At 46.3% G+C, this 22,973-nt stretch overlaps 1 protein-coding gene across 37 annotated transcripts in view; it reads left to right on the plus strand.

Moving 5' to 3' along the window:
• Positions 1–22,973, plus strand: part of LOC110520805 (PHD finger protein 20-like protein 1) — a 30,383-nt gene that overhangs the window by 5,360 nt on the left and 2,050 nt on the right. For 6 of the 37 annotated variants that reach the window (XM_090186472.1, XM_090186401.1, XM_090186359.1 and 3 more), the window contains 19 exons: positions 1,056–1,239; positions 2,549–2,616; positions 3,159–3,289; positions 3,489–3,622; positions 4,356–4,562; positions 4,831–5,031; positions 5,219–5,278; positions 5,829–6,113; positions 7,196–7,414; positions 9,077–9,130; positions 9,237–9,353; positions 9,627–9,773; positions 10,163–10,236; positions 10,403–10,513; positions 11,367–11,466; positions 12,068–12,263; positions 14,632–14,793; positions 14,966–15,119; positions 21,653–21,881. In XM_090186472.1, the coding sequence (XP_090042598.1) occupies positions 1,056–1,239; positions 2,549–2,616; positions 3,159–3,289; positions 3,489–3,622; positions 4,356–4,562; positions 4,831–5,031; positions 5,219–5,278; positions 5,829–6,113; positions 7,196–7,414; positions 9,077–9,130; positions 9,237–9,353; positions 9,627–9,773; positions 10,163–10,236; positions 10,403–10,513; positions 11,367–11,466; positions 12,068–12,263; positions 14,632–14,793; positions 14,966–15,119; positions 21,653–21,881 (2,833 nt within the window). The remainder of the gene's footprint in view (positions 1–1,055; positions 1,240–2,548; positions 2,617–3,158; positions 3,290–3,488; positions 3,623–4,355; positions 4,563–4,830; positions 5,032–5,218; positions 5,279–5,828; positions 6,114–7,195; positions 7,415–9,076; positions 9,131–9,236; positions 9,354–9,626; positions 9,774–10,162; positions 10,237–10,402; positions 10,514–11,366; positions 11,467–12,067; positions 12,264–14,631; positions 14,794–14,965; positions 15,120–21,652; positions 21,882–22,973) is intronic. The other 31 variants (XM_090186494.1, XM_090186429.1, XM_090186385.1 and 28 more) reach the window with 9 other exon arrangements.

Consider the following 22,973-nt stretch of genomic DNA (forward strand, 5'->3'; position numbering starts at 1 on the left):
ACACAAGTCCCTTTAGGCTAAATATATTGATTTCTTTACTATTGAGGCTTACTATTAGTCACGGTTAACCCTGTTACTTCTCCACACACTACATCAGAGTCCCAAATGGCACCCTAATTAGAGGCTGTTGCCCTATATACATAGACTTGGAATCACTGGTCACTTTAATAATTGGAACTAGTCCATTTTAATAACGTTTACATGTTTTGCATTACTCCTCGCATATCTATATACTGAATTCTATCCTATTCTACTGTATCTTAGTCTATGCATGACTCCTCTCATATCTATATACTGAATTCTATCCTATTCTACTGTATCTTAGTCTATGCATGACTCCTCTCATATCTATATACTGTATTCTATCCTATTCTACTGTATCTTAGTCTATGCATGACTCCTCTCATATCTATATACTGTATTCTATCCTATTCTACTGTATCTTAGTCTATGCATGACTCCTCTCATCTATATACTGTATTCTATCCTATTCTACTGTATCTTAGTCTATGCATGACTCCTCTCATATCTATATACTGTATTCTATCCTATTCTACTGTATATTAGTCTATGCATGACTCCTCTCATATCTATATACTGTATTCTATCCTATTCTACTGTATCTTAGTATTTGCCGCTCTGACGTTGCTCGTCCAAATGTTTATATATTTTTTAATTCCAGTCCTTTTACTTTAGATTGTGTATTTTGTTAGACATTACCTATTACTGCATTGTTGGAGCTAGAAACACAAGCGTTTCACTACGAACCGCGATAACATCTGCTAAACACGCGTATGTGACAAATACCATTTTGATTTATTTCCTAAATAGGTAATAGGGTTCCATTTGGAACGCACCCTAACGAACTTACAGCAGCAGCCTATAGAATAGATGCATTTATCTAACCACCAGTCTCTAATACTACGTTTAATAACAACATATGGATACACTGGATTTAAAGAGCTTTTCAAACAACAACAACAAGGACAAAGCACAACAAAACAAAATAGGAAAAAAAGTGAAGGAGGATAAACAAGTGTCTCTCCTCCCAACAGGACTGGATAGCCCTGGTGAAAGCTGCCTCGGCTGCAGCCAAGAGCAAAGGAAGCAGTACGCCTCGTACCAGTGCCAACAGCAACAAGGACAGGGACGACCCTCACGGAGGGAAGTCTGACGATGAGGACGGTCAAGAAGAGCTGGATGAAGAGTTGCAGGATCAGTCCGACTCTGACAAACTGGGTAACTTGAGTCCTCTCCTTCCCTCACCCCAACAGATACATGCACACTGTGGGTATTTCCCAAATGGCACCCTGTTCCCTATGTAGTGCACTACTTTTGACCAGAGCCTTATGGTCCCTGGTCAAAAGTAGTGCACTGTATTGGGAATAGGGTGCGATTTGGGACACAGATGGGTTTAAAATTAGCAGGCCCTTTAAAAATGAATGATAATTTCTCTGTCTGTTCTCATGCAGCTAGTACTGTATGTTAGTATCATACACTAGTCATATGGAGTAGTGGTATCATTTAGATGTTACTGTTGTCATGTAGCTAGTATCATACAGCAGTCATATGGAGTAGTGGTATCATTTAGATGTTACTGTTGTCATGTAGCTAGTATCATACAGCAGTCATATGGAGTAGTGGTATCATTTAGATGTTATGATTCTTTACTCTCAACCTCTCCAATGATAACTAAGACGCCGTGGTGATGATGAGGAAGAAACCAAGCTCTCCTCAGAGCAGCAAGACATGAGATCTAAGAGAAGGAGAAATGGACAAGATAGCATGTTATTCAACTCAGAGGGTCCAGGCCTGTAAAACCACAGGTCACATTTCACCCTGGAGGGTCCAGGCCTGTAAAGCCACAGGTCATGTTTCACCCTGGAGGATCCAGACCTGTAAAACCACAGGTCATGTTTCACCCTGGAGGATCCAGACCTGTAAAACCACAGGTCACATTTCACCCTGGAGGGTCCAGGCCTGTAAAACCACAGGTCATGTTTCACCCTGGAGGATCCAGGCCTGTAAAGCCACAGGTCATATTTCACCCTGGAGGGTCCAGGCCTGTAAAACCACAGGTCATGTTTCACCCTGGAGGATCCAGGCCTGTAAAACCACAGGTCATGTTTCACCCTGGAGGATCCAGGCCTGTAAAACCACAGGTCATGTTTCACCCTGGAGGATCCAGGCCTGTAAAACCACAGGTCATGTTTCACCCTGGAGGATCCAGGCCTGTAAAACCACAGGTCATGTTTCACCCTGGAGGGTCTAGGCCTGTAAAACCACAGGTCATGTTTCACCCTGGAGGGTCTAGGCCTGTAAAACCACAGGTCATATTTCACCACAGGGCCCTCCTTAGTTAGCCAACACATGTACAATGTGTCTCCCAAATGGCACCATAGTCCCTTTATAGGGCACTACTTTTGACCAGGGACTGGGCCAAAGGTAGTACACTATAGAGGATATAGGGTGCCATTTGGGACAGCCATTGTGTGTGGCGTTCCAACCTGTTAATGGACCTGTTATATTCTTCTCCCTCTGCCTTCAGAATCCCATGAAGATGATGCTGACTGTAAGAAGGAGCGGACAGAAGTCCCAGTGACGTCCCAACAACAGGTACCAGCTAGTCACTCACTGTAGTGTAGATAATGTCCCAACAACAGGTACCAGCTAGTCACTCACTGTAGTGTAGATAATGTCCCAACAACAGGTACCGGCTAGTCACTCACTGTAGTGTAGATAATGTCCCAACAACAGGTACCGGCTAGTCACTCACTGTAGTGTAGATAATGTCCCAACAACAGGTACCAGCTAGTCACTCACTGTAGTGTAGATAATGTCCCAACAACAGGTACCAGCTAGTCACTCACTGTAGTGCAGATATAGATAGATATATTTATATATATATATACACACATACATACATACATACATACATACATAAAATAACTTCAAAGACAGACTTTGCGCCATAGAATTTGTTTTGCTAAGATTGTGTCCCCAATGGCATCCTATTCCCTATATAGTGCACTGCTTTGGACCAGAGCCCATAACAAAAGTAGTGCACTAAATACGGAATAGGATCCCATTTGGGACTTAACCCAAGAGTCAATTCATGACAGCAATCCCACTGTTTATTCCTCTCTGTATTCTTCCAGAAGGTACCAAGAACAGCAGACCATGATTCCTTACAGGGGCAGACCCAGAGACAGACTGGGTCCTCTGTGACGGGCTCTCCAGCCAAGTGTCGGAACAGGCGTCTGAAGCACCACTCTGGGGAGTCCAACAGGTAGCGTTTGACAAGATAACTATTGGCTTTCAATGCCCTAGGAATCTGTGCTTTATTGTTATATTTATAGTGTAGTGTAATCAGGTAATAATTTGTCATTAATAATGTAATTGTAAGTTGTACTTGTAATTCATATTTTTGTTGCTATTTGTATAATAATTTGTTAAATAATGAAGAACCCGTTTGTCATGGTTAACAGCAGCCAGAAGCAGAGAGCGTCCAGGCCGCCGTGCTCCATCACGACTCTGTCTGCTGGGGAGGACACCATGTCAGCCCCAGAGTCCATGCTGAGTCCCTCCCCCAGACACAGCTGCCCAGACACGGCTACCTCAGGTCTGTCTGCTGAGGGACAGGATCATAGTGGGAAAAGTACTTCCACTAACTAACTCAAAGTACTGTATAGTCTTAGACACAAGTGGTGTTACAAATATGAACTTTATGTATACCGTTTTTGGAAGATTTTTTTGGGGGGGAAAACGAACTAATTGCCTCAGAAGTGTTTAGGTTCTAATTCTCCCAGTAAAAACTCCACAGACTCTGAAAGCTTAAACCAAGTTTATTTTTCTCAGAGGATCAACACAGCTGCATTAGTCAAAGACGTTGTTCACACAAGCACTGATATTTAACCCTCTCTCCTGGGCTGAGTCTCCTCCTACACCTTTAAACAGCCAATGCATCTCTGTTGCTAGACAGAACCTTAGTGATATCTGTTCTTCCTCACTTCATCTGACCTGACCGCTACCCCAAAGTGCTCACTCCTCCCCCAACTCAAGGCTGACATGGTGATTGGTACCAGACTGTGTCTCTTCTCATCCCAGAGGATCCCACCCATAGGATGCCTGATGGCTAACAATAACATATCCTGACATAATGTAAACGTTATACATTAAGCTCTCTCCCTCAGTGACATGAATTAGTATACTTCATATTCTCAGAACCCAACAGCAGTAAGACTTGGGGAGCTCGGGCTGCGATCACTGTCAGCACAAAACTATTTTCCATGATGATTCTTAGTGGGTCATTTGTTTGTTTGTTAAGTGACGTGGCTGTGCTTCCTCTCCAACAGGGCATGGTGAGACGGTTCCTCCAGGCTCTCCCAGGACCTCAGAACAGAGCCAGAGGAGGAGACGCTCCCAGCGCCTGGCCACCGTCAGCCCTGATATAAACTCTGACCCCAGCGTGACCTCTCACCCCGCCACCACCCAGTGCCCTGACCTCTCACCCCATGGGAGGGAGCACAACACATCTCACAAAGACCCCTCCTCTCCAGAGGGTGAGTGCAGCCTCGAGGGACAAGAGTTCTTCCTGACGTGAACTGGGTCATATTAACTAGGAACCGAATGGGCCGAAACAGAGAGGGAACTACCTGAACTTGTCAAAAAACAAACTCTTGTTTTTAATTTTGCGTGACAAAATGTTTTGCTACAGTGTGCACTAATGAATACAACCCTGACCAAGAAGAAAAAAAACATGAACAACCAGGAAAACATGTCTATTTATTCAACCCTGAATCTATTCTGTGTGTAATTGTCCTCCTTTAGATCAAATGACAAACTCTGTGGAGAAGGCAGAGTCATCGACCCTCCACAACTACTGTGTTGACATACCACCTACACCTTCATCTGCTGTCTCCATCCTCACACCATCTCATCCACCAATCACACACAGAGACCAGCTGACTGACGGGCCATCATCAGCCAATCATACGGCAGTGGCAGACAAATTCCCACCCTTAGCTGCAGGTAATTCTTGACTGGGGGAGTTATTTATTCTCAACTGCAGCATCTCAAATGGCCCTCTATTCCCTACAAAGTGCGCTAAAGTAGTGTACTTTCTAGGGGAGTAGGGTGCCGTTAGGGTCAGACATTGTACAGGATAATATACGTTAGATAATGTCCTAATCCATCTGTGTTTCTGTTTGATTTGTAGCTGCTGGGAGGAGAAGTATTACCAGGACCTCTAAACTAAACAAACACACCAGGGAGCCAAGTAGGTTTTCTCCTCGAGTTTATTCCAGATCATTTTACTTTGATTGAATTACTTTCAACCATTACTTTTCATTTCCTTCAAGGCTTACTGCAATTATTATTCATGTTCCGGTAAGAAGCCGATCTGTACCAAGTCCTCTCTGTCCGATAGAATGGAAGCATAGTCAAACGCTCTTCAGCCCAGCTTGAACAAAAAGGGTGTCATGTTCTGGACTGGGAGACTTGATCATCCAGAAAAACATTCCCTCCCACTCTCTCTCTCTCCTGTGTGTCACCTCTCTCTCTCTCTCTCTCCTGTGTGTCACCTCTCACTCTCTCTCCTGTGTGTCACCTCTCACTCTCTCTCTCCTCTGTGTCACCTCTCTCTCTCTCTCTCTCCTGTGTGTCACCTCTCACTCTCTCTCTCCTCTGTGTCACCTCTCTCTCTTTCTCTCCTCTGTGTCACCTCTCTCTCTTTCTCTCCTCTCTCTCTCCTCTCTGTCACCTCTCTCTCTCCTCTGTGTGTCACCTGTCTCACTCTCTCTCTTCTGTGTCCTCTCTCTCTCTCTCAGTCATGAACACCAAGTGGTGTGATGACCCAACGTCTCCCAACGACCTGGACCTCTACAAGTGTAAGATCCCTGGGTGCTCCAAGGCCTTCCGCAAAGCCAAGCTGCTGGACTACCACCTCAAGTATTACCACAACGCTGACAAGGACCTCCAGGACTCTGAGCTGCCAGGCTCCCCAGACAGGGCTGGTCGTACCCGGGCCACCTCAGCCTCCATGCCCACCACCACCACCCTGCTGGAGGTCCCTGACAACACAAAGAGACGCAGGACTGTCTCCACCTCATCGTGTATGGATTTACATTTCATTCATTTGAGAAAACAGTTGTATGTAACTTGAATACACAAATTTACAAAATAGTTTTAGGTTATATCCCAAATGGCACCCTATTTCCTATAGGGCACTACTTTTGTTCAGAGCCCAGCCTTATACTCTCTCTCACCCCCCTCTGTCCCTCAGCGCTGTCCCCTCAGGGCCATATGTTTTATACTGTCTCCTCTGTCCCCTCAGGGCCATATGCTTTATACTGTCTCCTCTGTCCCCTCAGGGCCATATGTTTTATACTGTCTCCTCTGTCCCCTCAGGGCCATATGTTTTATACTGTCTCCTCTGTCCCCTCAGGGCCATATGTTTTATATGTTTTATACTGTCTCCTCTGTCCCCTCAGGGCCATATGTTTTATACTGTCTCCTCTGTCCCCTCAGGGCCATATGTTTTATACTGTCTCCTCTGTCCCCTCAGGGCCATATGTTTTATACTGTCTCCTCTGTCCCCTCAGGGCCATATGTTTTATTCTGTCTCCTCTGGGCCATATGTTTTATACTGTCTCCTCTGTCCCCTCAGGGCCATATGTTTTATACTGTCTCCTCTGTCCCCTCAGGGCCATATGTTTTATATGTTTTATACTGTCTCCTCTGTCTCCTCTGTCCCCATATGTTTTATACTGTCTCCTCTGTCCCCTCAGGGCCATATGTTTTATACTGTCTCCTCTGGGCCATATGTTTTATACTGTCTCCTCTGTCCCCCCCGGGCCATATGTTTTATACTGTCTCCTCTGGGCCATATGTTTTATACTGTCTCCTCTGTCCCCTCAGGGCCATATGTTTTATACTGTCTCCTCTGTCCCCTCAGGGCCATATGTTTTATACTGTCTCCTCTGGGCCATATGTTTTATACTGTCTCCTCTGTCCCCCCCGGGCCATATGTTTTATACTGTCTCCTCTGGGCCATATGTTTTATACTGTCTCCTCTGTCCCCTCTGGGCCATATGTTTTATACTGTCTCCTCTGTCCCCTCAGGGCCATATGTTTTATACTGTCTCCTCTGTCCCCTCAGGGCCATATGTTTTATACTGTCTCCTCTGTCCTCCAGCACTGTACCCTCCGGGCCATATGTTCCAACTGGACTGTACTGGACTGGGGAGCTGTCTGAAACCTCCCAGATTGAACAGGAAGAAGCGCTCCTCTGCCTCTATGAGCTCTGACAGCACAGAGCTGTCTCTCCCTCCGCCACCTCAGGAGAAGAGCTTCGAGTCCCTCCACGACAAGATTCTGAGGAAGGTGATCGATAAGGACAAGCACCTGGAGCCAGGTTAGTGGCAGGGTAGTGGGCCTTCCTGAGGGGCTGTAAGGTCTGGAGCCAGGTTAGTGGCAGGGTAGTGGGCCTTCCTGAGGGGCTGTGAGGTCTGGAGCCAGGTTAGTGGCAGGGTTGTGGGCCTTCCTGAGGGGCTGTGAGGTCTGGAGCCAGGTTAGTGGCAGGGTAGTGGGCCTTCCTGAGGGGCTGTGAGGTCTGGAGCCAGGTTAGTGGCAGGGCAGTGGGCCTTCCTGAGGGGCTGTGAGGTCTGGAGCCAGGTTAGTGGCAGGGCAGTGGGCCTTCCTGAGGGGCTGTGAGGTCTGGAGCCAGGTTAGTGGCAGGGTAGTGGGCCTTCCTGAGGGGCTGTGAGGCCTGGAGCCAGGTTAGTGGCAGGGTAGTGGGCCTTCCTGAGGGGCTGTGAGGTCTGGAGCCAGGTTAGTGGCAGGGTAGTGGGCCTTCCTGAGGGGCTGTGAGGCCTGGAGCCAGGTTAGTGGCAGGGTAGTGGGCCTTCCTGAGGGGCTGTGAGGCCTGGAGCCAGGTTAGTGGCAGAGTAGTGGGCCTTCCTGAGGGGCTGTGAGGCCTGGAGCCAGGTTAGTGGCAGAGTAGTGGGGCTGTGAGGCCTGGAGGCAGGTTAGTGGCAGGGCAGTGGGGCTGTGAGGTCTGGAGCCAGGTTAGTGGCAGGGTAGTGGGCCTTCCTGAGGGGCTGTGAGGTCTGGAGCCAGGTTAGTGGCAGGGTAGTGAGCCTTCCTGAGGGGCTGTGAGGTCTGGAGCCAGGTTAGTGGCAGGGCAGTGGGCCTTCCTGAGGGGCTGTGAGGCCTGGAGCCAGGTTAGTGGCAGGGTAGTGGGCCTTCCTGAGGGGCTGTAAGGTCTGGAGCCAGGTTAGTGGCAGGGTAGTGGGCCTTCCTGAGGGGCTGTGAGGTCTGGAGCCAGGTTAGTGGCAGGGTAGTGGGCCTTCCTGAAGGGCTGTGAGGTCTGGAGCCAGGTTAGTGGCAGGGCAGTGGGCCTTCCTGAGGGGCTGTGAGGCCTGGAGCCAGGTTAGTGGCAGGGCAGTGGGCCTTCCTGAGGGGCTGTAAGGTCTGGAGCCAGGTTAGTGGCAGGGCAGTGGGGCTGTGAGGTCTGGAGCCAGGTTAGTGGCAGGGCAGTGGGGCTGTGAGGTCTGGAGCCAGGTTAGTGGCAGGGCAGTGGGCCTTCCTGAGGGGCTGTAAGGTCTGGAGCCAGGTTAGTGGCAGGGTAGTGGGCCTTCCTGAGGGGCTGTGAGGTCTGGAGCCAGGTTAGTGGCAGGGCAGTGGGCCTTCCTGAGGGGCTGTGAGGCCTGGAGCCAGGTTAGTGGCAGGGCAGTGGGCCTTCCTGAGGGGCTGTGAGGCCTGGAGCCAGGTTAGTGGCAGGGCAGTGGGCCTTCCTGAGGGGCTGTGAGGTCTGGAGCCAGGTTAGTGGCAGGGCAGGATGCAGCAGGTGTATAACAGCCCAGTGACATGCTTCACTGGCCAGCTCTTTCCCAACAACACACCATGAGGTAGTGATATAGATGAGAAGAAAAACACATGAAATACGACAGAGGGGAAAATAAACAATCTAAAGTAGTGCACTATATAGGGAATAGGGTGCCGTTTGGGTCGCACATTTAAATCAACCCAGTTCGCTGCAGAGATCTGTGATTGAATTACATGACTCCTTCTACAGGGTTAATAAAGAATGAGAAGAAGGTGAAACTGGAGGAGAAATCCCAGGTGATCGGTGAGATTGTGTTCTTACTTCTCTTCTTAGCAGTTGTAATAAATAACATTCCTCCGTTGTTCTGAGCAAATCAGTTGGTGATTTAAATAGATGTTTTGTTTTTTAGGAAAAAAGAAGGACAAAGAGCGGAGGGACAGGAAAGAGAAGGAACACTTCAAGATGAAACAGAAGAAGAAGAAGAAGAGGAAGAGGAAATCCAAGCAGCACTGTACGTTTAGTTCAGGTGTTGCATCTTAATGTTTCTCCAAGGGCTCCTGCTGCTGTGTGTAGTATGTTGTCAGCGAATGACCAGTCCATTTGTATAGCTTATTGTAAACATATATATATTTAAGACGAGACATAAGATAGTACTTAATCAATCCTCCAAGGGGGAGTTTAATTGCCCCAGCCAATACACACAACACCAATAAATACAGAAGTGAAAGATAAACAGACGTTAGGAGTAGCACATCGTCAATACATCATAAAAACACAGTCTGTGTTTTCTCACCGGCAGGTTATTCTGACTACGATGACATGTCCCTGTCCTTCCTGGAGCGATCTACGACGTCTGCTCTTCACCGCTCCTCCTCTTCCTCCTGCTCCACCACCAAACATTACCAGTACCCCCGCGCCATCCTCTCTGTGGACCTGACCGGAGAGAGTGAGTGGGAATCGCCTGACAGGGCATCTTTTCTATGAAATGAAGGCGTATAAATACATATGTATATCAACCAATCACATTTCATCTTTACATGAATGTGCTGTTCAAATTGATCAACTCACATATATCTCCCCCCTCTCTCCCTACCTCCCCCTCTCCCTATCTCTCCCTCCCTTCTCTCCCTACCTCCCCCTCTCCCTATCTCTCCCTCCCCTCTCTCCCTACCTCCCCCTCTCTCCCTATCTCCCCCTCCCCTCTCTCCCTCTTTCCCCCTCCCCCCTTTCTCTCCCTCTCTTTCCCTCCCCCTCTCTCTCTCTCTCTCCCACTTCCCCCTTTCTCTCCCTCCCTCTCTCTCTCTCCCTATCTCTCCCCCCTCTCTCCCTCTCCAGACCTGTCAGACATAGAGTTCCTGGAGGACTCGACCACAGAGAGCCTGCTGTTTAGTGGAGATGAGTACAACCAGGTAGGGTTGTCACCATACTACCATTTGTTTCTGGAAACATAGAAAACAGGAAGCAGACTGGACTCCATGGTCCTTTAGGATCCTCCTCTATGTAATAGATTGTGTGTTATAGCTTAGGAAATGTATAGATGTGACTAAGGGGGTTTGTTTTGAACCCTCCGACCAGGACTTTGACTCTCTAAACATGGAGGACTTCCAGGAGGAGGATGAGGATGGGACCCAGGAGATCGTCCGCTGTATCTGTGAGATGGACGAGGAGAATGGATTCATGATTCAGGTACTGGGCTGACTGGAGCCCTCAGACTAGTGTTCTGTCTGAGGTGGGGTGGTTCTGCCTGAGGTGGGGTGGTTCTGCCTGAGGTGGGGTGGTTCTGCCTGAGGTGGGGTGGTTCTGCCTGAGGTGGGGTGGTTCTGTCTGAGGTGGGGTGGTTCTGTCTGAGGTGGGGTTGGTTCTGCCTGAGGTGGGGTTGGTTCTGCCTGAGGTGGGGTTGGTTCTGCCTGAGGTGGGGTTGGTTCTGCCTGAGGTGGGGTTGGTTCTGCCTGAGGTGGGGTTGGTTCTGCCTGAGGTGGGGTTGGTTCTGCCTGAGGTGGGGTTGGTTCTGCCTGAGGTGGGGTTGGTTCTGTCTGAGGTGGGGTTGGTTCTGCCTGAGGTGGGGTTGGAACATTCCAGTCACTTAAATTGTGTAAATTCAACACCAAGGACACCTGAAGTTAATATTAAATGAATCACTCTTTAGTATCAGTTAACTGGGCAGTTTACAACAAATGCATGTACAAAGTACAAGTCTGCCACAAGCTCCGCCAGGGCCTTCCCTTCAGGCCTCTAATATGGGCCTCCTGAGTGGCGCAGTGGTCTAAGGCTCTACATTGCAGTGCTAGAGGCGTCACTACAGACACCCTGGTTGGAATCCAGGCTGTATCACAACCGGCCATGATTGGGAGTCCCATAGGGCGGCGCTCGTCCGGGTTTGGACGGGCTAGGCTGTCATTTGTAAATGAGAATTTGTTCCTAACTGACTTGCCTAGTTAAATAAATAAATACAATGTATTATACATGTTTCAGACCTGGGTTCAGATAGTATTTGTTTCCACCTAAACACACACACATTCAGTCTCTCTCTGTGTTTCAGTGTGAGGAGTGTATGTGCTGGCAGCACAGTGTGTGTATGGGGCTTCTGGAGGATAGCATCCCAGACCAGTACATATGTTACATCTGCAGAGACCCTCCAGGTAACATCATACCCTACACTCCCCTAACCACAGATCTAGGATCAGATTATTCTCCAACCTAAACCATTAGGGGGATGAAAGATTATCTCACTCTGTGTCGGTGGTTAGAGGCAACTTTTAGCCTGGTCCCAGAACTGTTGTCTCCTTCTCTCGCCTGGTCTCAGATCTGTTTGTGCTCTTGACAGCTCCGTTGATGTCATTGTCAAGCCAAACATGACCATGAGTGACAAAGAGTTGGAATGATAACACAAACAGACTGGCACTCAGGCTAGGCAACTTCTACCTACCCTATACAATTTACAAACAAGACTGGCACTCAGGCTAGGCAACTTCTACCTACCCTATACAATTTACAAACAACACTGGCACTCAGGCTAGGCAACTTCTACCTACCCTATACAATTTACAAACAAGACCAAGATATTCCTACATTATTATTATTATTATTATTATTGTTATTATTATTATGGTTATTGTTATTATTGTTATTATTATTATTATTATTGTTATTGTTATTATTGTTATTATTATTATTATCATCATCATCATCATCAACATGTTGGTTGTTTTCCTGACATGGCCATTTGTTTTGGTTGTTTAGGTCAAAGGTGGAGTGCCAAATATCTCCATGACAAAGACTGGTTGAACAAGGGTCAGATGTACGGCTTGTCCTTCCTCTCTGAGAACTACTCTGAGCAGAACTGTAAGACCAGCGTGTCCACCCATCAGCTGTTAGCAGACGTGTTCAGTGTCAACAACGTCCTTCACGGACTACAGCTGAAGATGGACATACTACAGTAGGTCCCCTGTCAACACGTAGGGCAACGTTTTCATCACACTGAAGAGAACTGTGGAACTCATTGTCTGTACTACTGGGCTCTGGTCAAATCTAGTGCACTATAAAGAGAAAAGGGTGCCATAGGGTTCTGGTCAAATCTAGTGCACTATAAAGGGAATAGGGTGCCATAGGGCTCTGGTCAAATCTAGTGCACTATAAAGAGAATAGGGTGCCATAGGACTCTGGTCAAATCTAGTGCACTATAAAGAGAATAGGGTGCCATAGGACTCTGGTCAAATCTAGTGCACTATAAAGGGAATAGGGTGCCATAGGGCTCTGGTCAAATCTAGTGCACTATAAAGAGAATAGGGTGCCATAGGTTTCTGGTCAAATCTAGTGCACTATAATGGGAATAGGGTGCCATAGGGCTCTGGTCAAATCTAGTGCATTAAAAAGAGAATAGGGTGCCATAGGGCTCTGGTCAAATCTAGTGCACTATAAAGAGAATAGGGTGCCATAGGACTCTGGTCAAATCTAGTGCACTATAAAGAGAATAGGGTGCCATAGGGCTCTGGTCAAATCTAGTGCACTATAAAGGGAATAGGGTGCCATAGGGCTCTGGTCAAATCTAGTGCACTATAAAGGGAATAGGGTGCCATAGGGCTCTGGTCAAATCTAGTGCACTATAAAGAGAATAGGGTGCCATAGGACTCTGGTCAAATCTAGTGCACTATAAAGAGAATAGGGTGCCATAGGACTCTGGTCAAATCTAGTGCACTATAAAGGGAATAGGGTGCCATAGGGCTCTGGTCAAATCTAGTGCACTATAAAGAGAATAGGGTGCCATAGGACTCTGGTCAAATCTAGTGCACTATAAAGAGAATAGGGTGCCATAGGGCTCTGGTCAAATCTAGTGCACTATAAAGAGAATAGGGTGCCATAGGACTCTGGTCAAATCTAGTGCACTATAAAGAGAATAGGGTGCCATAGGGCTCTGGTCAAATCTAGTGCACTATAAAGGGAATAGGGTGCCATAGGGCTCTGGTCAAATCTAGTGCACTATAAAGGGAATAGGGTGCCATAGGGCTCTGGTCAAATATAGTGCACTATAAAGAGAATAGGGTGCCATAGGGTTCTGGTCAAATCTAGTGCATTAAAAAGAGAATAGGGTGCCATAGGGTTCTGGTCAAATCTAGTGCACTATAAAGGGAATAGGGTGCCATAGGGCTCTGGTCAAATCTAGTGCACTATAAAGGGAATAGGGTGCCATAGGGCTCTGGTCAAATCTAGTGCATTAAAAAGAGAATAGGGTGTCATAGGGCTCTGGTCAAATCTAGTGCACTATAAAGGGAATAGGGTGCCATAGGGCTCTGGTCAAATCTAGTGCACTATAAAGGGAATAGGGTGCCATAGGGCTCTGGTCAAATCTAGTGCACTATAAAGGGAATAGGGTGCCATAGGGCTCTGGTCAAATCTAGTGCACTATAAAGGGAATAGGGTGCCATAGGGCTCTGGTCAAATCTAGTGCACTATAAAGGGAATAGGGTGCCATAGGGCTCTGGTCAAATCTAGTGCATTAAAAAGAGAATAGGGTACCATAGGGTTCTGGTCAAATCTAGTGCACTATAATGGGAATAGGGCTCTGGTCAAATCTAGTGCACTATAAAGAGAAAGGGGTGCCATAGGGTTCTGGTCAAATCTAGTGTACTATAAAGGGAATAGGGTGCCTTAGGGTTCTGGTCAAATCTAGTGCACTATAAAGGGAATAGGGTGCCATAGGACTCTGGTCAAATCTAGTGCATTAAAAAGAGAATAGGGTGCCATAGGGCTCTGGTCAAATCTAGTGCATTAAAAAGAGAATAGGGTGCCATAGGGTTCTGGTCAAATCTAGTGCACTATAATGGGAATAGGGCTCTGGTCAAATCTAGTGCACTATAAAGAGAAAAGGGTGCCATAGGGCTCTGGTCAAATCTAGTGCACTATAAAGGGAATAGGGTGCCATAGGGCTCTGGTCAAATCTAGTGCACTATAAAGAGAAAAGGGTGCCATAGGGTTCTGGTCAAATCTAGTGCACTATAAAAAGGGAATAGGGTGCCATAGGGTTCTGGTCAAATCTAGTGCACTATAAAGGGAATAGGGTGCCATAGGGCTCTGGTCAAATCTAGTGCACTATAAAGGGAATAGGGCTCTGGTCAAATCTAGTGTACTATAAAGGGAATAGGGTGCCATAGGGCTCTGGTCAAATCTAGTGCACTATAAAGGGAATAGGGTGCCATAGGGTTCTGGTCAAATCTAGTGCACTATAAAAAGGGAATAGGGTGCTATTTGAAACGGATCCATGATCATTTGGAGTCAAAATGAACCAGTACTTCCTTGTCCACCTATAGGAACAAACACAATCCCAACTTGCACTTCTGGGCTCGGTCATGGGTGAACTCTGACGAGGACCAGCCCATGGGCGGTCTCCCTGACTGCATCCACTTGACCGACAACTCTCTGAACAACCACAACTCCTCCAAGACAGACACTTACATCACCAGCGAGCACAGGTACACGTTCAGCTGATTAATACCTGATTTTAGTAGCGATGGCCACTGGTATGGAATCAATCATTATCCATGTTGTGTTGAATTAGCCATATTGGTGCCCGTCACTAGTTTACAGTGTGTTCATAATGTATTTTATTGATTGTCTTTGTAATCACTCTTCTCTGCTCTACAGCTACCAGAAACCCCCCAGCCCCGGACAGCTGGAACACTGGCCCTCTACAGACCCCCACGGCTCCAACAGCCAGGAGGGAGGAGGGGTGGTGGCTAATACTAACCCCGCCTCCCACTCCACCCACTTCACAGCCAAGGAACAGGAAGTAAGAAAGGTGTTGTTGATGTTCATTGTCTCTTGTTTGTTTTTAAGACGATCACTTTATTCATCAGTTGTACATCAGGTCCAACTGGGATGTAACTTCATCCCAACCTCTCCTAAAGACAATACACTACATGGAGAGGTAGGAACAGGGGACTGTTTATCCCAACCTCTCCTAAAGACAATACACTACATGGAGAGGTAGGAACAGGGGACTGTTTATCCCAACCTCTCCTAAAGACAATACACTACATGGAGAGGTAGGAACAGGGGACTGTTTATCTCAACCTCTCCTAAAGACAATACACTACATGGAGAGGTAGGAACAGGGGACTGTTTATCTCAACCTCTCCTAAAGACAATACACTACATGGAGAGGTAGGAACAGGGGACTGTTTATCTCAACCTCTCCTAAAGACAATACACTACATGGAGAGGTAGGAACAGGGGACTGTTTATCTCAACCTCTCCTAAAGACAATACACTACATGGAGAGGTAGGAACAGGGGACTGTTTATCCCAACCTCTCCTAAAGACAATACACTACATGGAGAGGTAGGAACAGGGGACTGTTTATCCCAACCTCTCCTAAAGACAATACACTACATGGAGAGGTAGGAACAGGGGACTGTTTATCCCAACCTCTCCTAAAGACAATACACTACATGGAGAGGTAGGAACAGGGGACTGTTTATCTCAACCTCTCCTAAAGACAATACACTACATGGAGAGGTAGGAACAGGGAACTGTTTATCTCAACCTCTCCTAAAGACAATACACTACATGGAGAGGTAGGAACAGGGGACTGTTTATCCCAACCTCTCCTAAAGACAATACACTACATGGAGAGGTAGGAACAGGGGACTGTTTATCTCAACCTCTCCTAAAGACAATACACTACATGGAGAGGTAGGAACAGGGGACTGTTTATCCCAACCTCTCCTAAAGACAATACACTACATGGAGAGGTAGGAACAGGGGACTGTTTATCCCAACCTCTCCTAAAGACAATACACTACATGGAGAGGTAGGAACAGGGGACTGTTTATCTCAACCTCTCCTAAAGACAATACACTACATGGAGAGGTAGGAACAGGGGACTGTTTATCCCAACCTCTCCTAAAGACAATACACTACATGGAGAGGTAGGAACAGGGGACTGTTTATCCCAACCTCTCCTAAAGACAATACACTACATGGAGAGGTAGGAACAGGGGACTGTTTATCCCAACCTCTCCTAAAGACAATACACTACATGGAGAGGTAGGATCAGGGAACTGTTTATCTCAACCTCTCCTAAAGACAATACACTACATGGAGAGGTAGGAACAGGGGACTGTTTATCCCAACCTCTCCTAAAGACAATACACTACATGGAGAGGTAGGAACAGGGGACTGTTTATCCCAACCTCTCCTAAAGACAATACACTACATGGGTCAGGGGACTGTTTATCTCAACCTCTCCTAAAGACAATACACTACATGGAGAGGTAGGAACAGGGGACTGTTTATCCCAACCTCTCCTAAAGACAATACACTACATGGAGAGGTAGGAACAGGGGACTGTTTATCTCAACCTCTCCTAAAGACAATACACTACATGGAGAGGTAGGAACAGGGGACTGTTTATCTCAACCTCTCCTAAAGACAATACACTACATGGAGAGGTAGGAACAGGGGACTGTTTATCCCAATCTCTCCTAAAGACAATACACTACATGGAGAGGTAGGAACAGGGGACTGTTTATCTCAACCTCTCCTAAAGACAATACACTACATGGAGAGGTAGGAACAGGGGACTGTTTATCTCAACCTCTCCTAAAGACAATACACTACATGGAGAGGTAGGAACAGGGGACTGTTTATCCCAACCTCTCCTAAAGACAATACACTACATGGAGAGGTAGGAACAGGGGACTGTTTATCCCAACCTCTCCTAAAGACAATACACTACATGGAGAGGTAGGAACAGGGGACTGTTTATCCCAACCTCTCCTAAAGACAATACACTACATGGAGAGGTAGGAACAGGGGACTGTTTATCTCAACCTCTCCTAAAGACAATACACTACATGGAGAGGTAGGATCAGGGAACTGTTTATCTCAACCTCTCCTAAAGACAATACACTACATGGGTCAGGGGACTGTTTATCTCAACCTCTCCTAAAGACAATACACTACATGGAGAGGTAGGAACAGGGGACTGTTTATCCCAACCTCTCCTAAAGACAATACACTACATGGAGAGGTAGGAACAGGGGACTGTTTATCTCAACCTCTCCTAAAGACAATACACTACATGGAGAGGTAGGAACAGGGGACTGTTTATCTCAACCTCTCCTAAAGACAATACACTACATGGAGAGGTAGGAACAGGGGACTGTTTATCCCAATCTCTCCTAAAGACAATACACTACATGGAGAGGTAGGAACAGGGGACTGTTTATCTCAACCTCTCCTAAAGACAATACACTACATGGAGAGGTAGGAACAGGGGACTGTTTATCTCAACCTCTCCTAAAGACAATACACTACATGGAGAGGTAGGAACAGGGGACTGTTTATCCCAACCTCTCCTAAAGACAATACACTACATGGAGAGGTAGGAACAGGGGACTGTTTATCCCAACCTCTCCTAAAGACAATACACTACATGGAGAGGTAGGAACAGGGGACTGTTTATCCCAACCTCTCCTAAAGACAATACACTACATGGAGAGGTAGGAACAGGGGACTGTTTATCTCAACCTCTCCTAAAGACAATACACTACATGGAGAGGTAGGATCAGGGAACTGTTTATCTCAACCTCTCCTAAAGACAATACACTACATGGAGAGGTAGGAACAGGGGACTGTTTATCCCAACCTCTCCTAAAGACAATACACTACATGGAGAGGTAGGAACAGGGGACTGTTTATCCCAACCTCTCCTAAAGACAATACACTACATGGGTCAGGGGACTGTTTATCTCAACCTCTCCTAAAGACAATACACTACATGGAGAGGTAGGAACAGGGGACTGTTTATCCCAATCTCTCCTAAAGACAATACACTACATGGAGAGGTAGGAACAGGGGACTGTTTATCTCAACCTCTCCTAAAGACAATACACTACATGGAGAGGTAGGAACAGGGGACTGTTTATCCCAACCTCTCCTAAAGACAATACACTACATGGAGAGGTAGGAACAGGGGACTGTTTATCCCAACCTCTCCTAAAGACAATACACTACATGGAGAGGTAGGAACAGGGGACTGTTTATCCCAACCTCTCCTAAAGACAATACACTACATGGAGAGGTAGGAACAGGGGACTGTTTATCCCAACCTCTCCTAAAGACAATACACTACATGGAGAGGTAGGAACAGGGGACTGTTTATCCCAACCTCTCCTAAAGACAATACACTACATGGAGAGGTAGGAACAGGGGACTGTTTATCCCAACCTCTCCTAAAGACAATACACTACATGGAGAGGTAGGAACAGGGGACTGTTTATCCCAACCTCTCCTGAAGACAATACACTACATGGAGAGGTAGAATCAGGGGACTGTTTATCCCAACCTCTCCTAAAGACAATACACTACATGGGTCAGGGGACTGTTTATCTCAACCTCTCCTAAAGACAATACACTACATGGAGAGGTAGGAACAGGGGACTGTTTATCCCAACCTCTCCTAAAGACAATACAGTACATGGAGAGGTAGGAACAGGGGACTGTTTATCCCAACCTCTCCTAAAGACAATACACTACATGGGTCAGGGGACTGTTTATCTCAACCTCTCCTAAAGACAATACACTACATGGAGAGGTAGGAACAGGGGACTGTTTATCCCAACCTCTCCTAAAGACAATACACTACATGGAGAGGTAGGAACAGGGGACTGTTTATCCCAACCTCTCCTAAAGACAATACACTACATGGAGAGGTAGGATCAGGGGACTGTTTATCTCAACCTCTCCTAAAGACAATACACTACATGGAGAGGTAGGAACAGGGGACTGTTTATCTCAACCTCTCCTAAAGACAATACACTACATGGAGAGGAAGGAACAGGGGACTGTTTATCCCAACCTCTCCTAAAGACAATACACTACATGGAGAGGTAGGAACAGGGGACTGTTTATCTCAACCTCTCCTAAAGACAATACACTACATGGAGAGGTAGGAACAGGGGACTGTTTATCTCAACCTCTCCTAAAGACAATACACTACATGGAGAGGAAGGAACAGGGGACTGTTTATCCCAACCTCTCCTAAAGACAATACACTACATGGAGAGGTAGGAACAGGGGACTGTTTATCTCAACCTCTCCTAAAGACAATACACTACATGGAGAGGTAGGAACAGGGGACTGTTTATCCCAACCTCTCCTAAAGACAATACACTACATGGAGAGGTAGGAACAGGGGACTGTTTATCCCAACCTCTCCTAAAGACAATACACTACATGGAGAGGTAGGAACAGGGGACTGTTTATCCCAACCTCTCCTAAAGACAATACACTACATGGAGAGGTAGGAACAGGGGACTGTTTATCTCAACCTCTCCTAAAGACAATACACTACATGGAGAGGTAGGAACAGGGGACTGTTTATCCCAACCTCTCCTAAAGACAATACACTACATGGAGAGGTAGGAACAGGGGACTGTTTATCTCAACCTCTCCTAAAGACAATACACTACATGGAGAGGTAGGAACAGGGAACTGTTTATCCCAACCTCTCCTAAAGACAATACACTACATGGAGAGGTAGGAACAGGGGACTGTTTATCCCAACCTCTCCTAAAGACAATACACTACATGGAGAGGTAGGAACAGGGGACTGTTTATCCCAACCTCTCCTAAAGACAATACACTACATGGAGAGGTAGGAACAGGGGACTGTTTATCCCAACCTCTCCTAAAGACAATACACTACATGGAGAGGTAGGAACAGGGGACTGTTTATCCCAACCTCTCCTAAAGACAATACACTACATGGAGAGGTAGGAACAGGGAACTGTTTATCCCAACCTCTCCTAAAGACAATACACTACATGGAGAGGTAGGAACAGGGGACTGTTTATCTCAACCTCTCCTAAAGACAATACACTACATGGAGAGGAAGGAACAGGGGACTGTTTATCCCAACCTCTCCTAAAGACAATACACTACATGGAGAGGTAGGAACAGGGGACTGTTTATCTCAACCTCTCCTAAAGACAATACACTACATGGAGAGGTAGGAACAGGGGACTGTTTATCCCAACCTCTCCTAAAGACAATACACTACATGGAGAGGTAGGAACAGGGGACTGTTTATCCCAACCTCTCCTAAAGACAATACACTACATGGAGAGGTAGGAACAGGGGACTGTTTATCCCAACCTCTCCTAAAGACAATACACTACATGGAGAGGTAGGAACAGGGGACTGTTTATCTCAACCTCTCCTAAAGACAATACACTACATGGAGAGGTAGGAACAGGGGACTGTTTATCCCAACCTCTCCTAAAGACAATACACTACATGGAGAGGTAGGAACAGGGGACTGTTTATCTCAACCTCTCCTAAAGACAATACACTACATGGAGAGGTAGGAACAGGGAACTGTTTATCCCAACCTCTCCTAAAGACAATACACTACATGGAGAGGTAGGAACAGGGGACTGTTTATCCCAACCTCTCCTAAAGACAATACACTACATGGAGAGGTAGGAACAGGGGACTGTTTATCCCAACCTCTCCTAAAGACAATACACTACATGGAGAGGTAGGAACAGGGGACTGTTTATCCCAACCTCTCCTAAAGACAATACACTACATGGAGAGGTAGGAACAGGGGACTGTTTATCCCAACCTCTCCTAAAGACAATACACTACATGGAGAGGTAGGAACAGGGAACTGTTTATCCCAACCTCTCCTAAAGACAATACACTACATGGAGAGGTAGGATCAGGGGACTGTTCATCTCAACCTCTCCTAAAGACAATACACTACATGGGTCAGGGGACTGTTTATCTCAACCTCTCCTAAAGACAATACACTACATGGAGAGGTAGGTCAGGGGACTGTTTATCCCAACCTCTCCTAAAGACAATACACTACATGGAGAGGTAGGATCAGGGGACTGTTCATCTCAACCTCTCCTAAAGACAATACACTACATGGGTCAGGGGACTGTTTATCTCAACCTCTCCTAAAGACAATACACTACATGGAGAGGTAGGAACAGGGGACTGTTTATCCCAACCTCTCCTAAAGACAATACACTACATGGAGAGGTAGGAACAGGGGGTGCCCGTGAAGTTAAGTGCACAACGGCAAGCTGTGGTATCTAGGGTTTGATACATTTAACCCCTCCGAGTTGCCAGCTCACTTCCGGGACAGATTTTTCCTGTCAGACCCGGGATTCGAACTGGCAACCCTCTGGTTGCTGTCTCTCCTCTCTAACCACTAGGCTACCGGCTTTCCTTTAAAGAAAATTAACTGTAAAATGTGTTGATCAATTTTGATTTGATTTTTGTGGTTGAGTTTATGCTGTGTGTTGTCAACAGAAGACAACTGCCCTGGCTGTGCCTGGCTCCCTGGCTATGCCTGGCTGTCTGAATGAGAGGGGACCAGACTCAGTGCTGGCTGTGCCTGGCTGTCTGAATGAGAGGGGACCCGACTCAGTGGAACATGCCAGGAACTGTCTCCAGTGGCAGATGAACCTCCTGACTCACATAGAAGATGTTCAGAACCAGGTGGCAGGCAGGATGGACCTCATAGAGAAGGAGCTCGATGGTAAATGTGGTGTTCTGGGTGGTCTAGAGAAGGAGCTTGATGTTAAATGGGGTGGTCTAGAGAAGGAGCTTGATGTTAAATGGGGTGGTCTAGAGAAGGAGCTTGATGTTAAATGGGGTGGTCTAGAGAAGGAGCTTGATGTTAAATGGGGTGGTCTAGAGAAGGAGCTTGATGTTAAATGGGGTGGTCTAGAGAAGGAGCTTGATGGTAAATGGGGTGGTCTAGAGAAGGAGCTTGATGGTAAATGGGGTGGTCTAGAGAAGGAGCTTGATGTTAAATGGGGTGGTCTAGAGAAGGAGCTTGATGTTAAATGGGGTGGTCTAGAGAAGGACCTTGATGTTAAATGGGGTGGTCTAGAGAAGGACCTTGATGTTAAATGGGGTGGTCTAGAGAAGGAGCTTGATGGTAAATGGGGTGGTCCACTAAATACACTGGCCTATCCTATAAACTAATACACTGTCCTATCCTATAAACTAATAATACACTGTCCTATCATATACACTAATACACTGGCCTATCCTATACACTAATAATACACTGTCCTATCAATAAACGAATACACTGTCCTATCCTATAAACTAATACACTGTTCTATCAATAAACTAATACACTGTCCTATCCTATAAACTAATACACTGTTCTATCAATAAACTAATACACTGTCCTATCCTATAGACTAATAATACACTGTCCTATCTTATACACTGATAATACACTGTTCTATCAATAAACTAATACACTGTCCTATCCTATACACTAATACTACACTGTCCTATCCTATAGACTAATAATACACTGTCCTATCTTATACACTGATAATACACTGTTCTATCAATAAACTAATACACTGTCCTATCCTATAGACTAATAATACACTGTCCTATCCTATACACTAATAATACACTGTCCTATCATATACACTAATAATACACTGTCCTATCCTATACACTAATACACTGTCCTATCCTATACACTAATAATACACTGTCCTATCCTATACACTAATAATACACTGTCCTATCCTATACACTAATAATACACTGTCCTATCCTATACACTAATAATACACTGTCCTATCCTATACACTAATAA

This window comes from Oncorhynchus mykiss, chromosome 2 (genome assembly GCF_057628025.1).
Source record: "Oncorhynchus mykiss isolate SJ-2025 chromosome 2, ASM5762802v1, whole genome shotgun sequence".
Taxonomy (NCBI): Eukaryota; Metazoa; Chordata; class Actinopteri; order Salmoniformes; family Salmonidae; genus Oncorhynchus; species Oncorhynchus mykiss.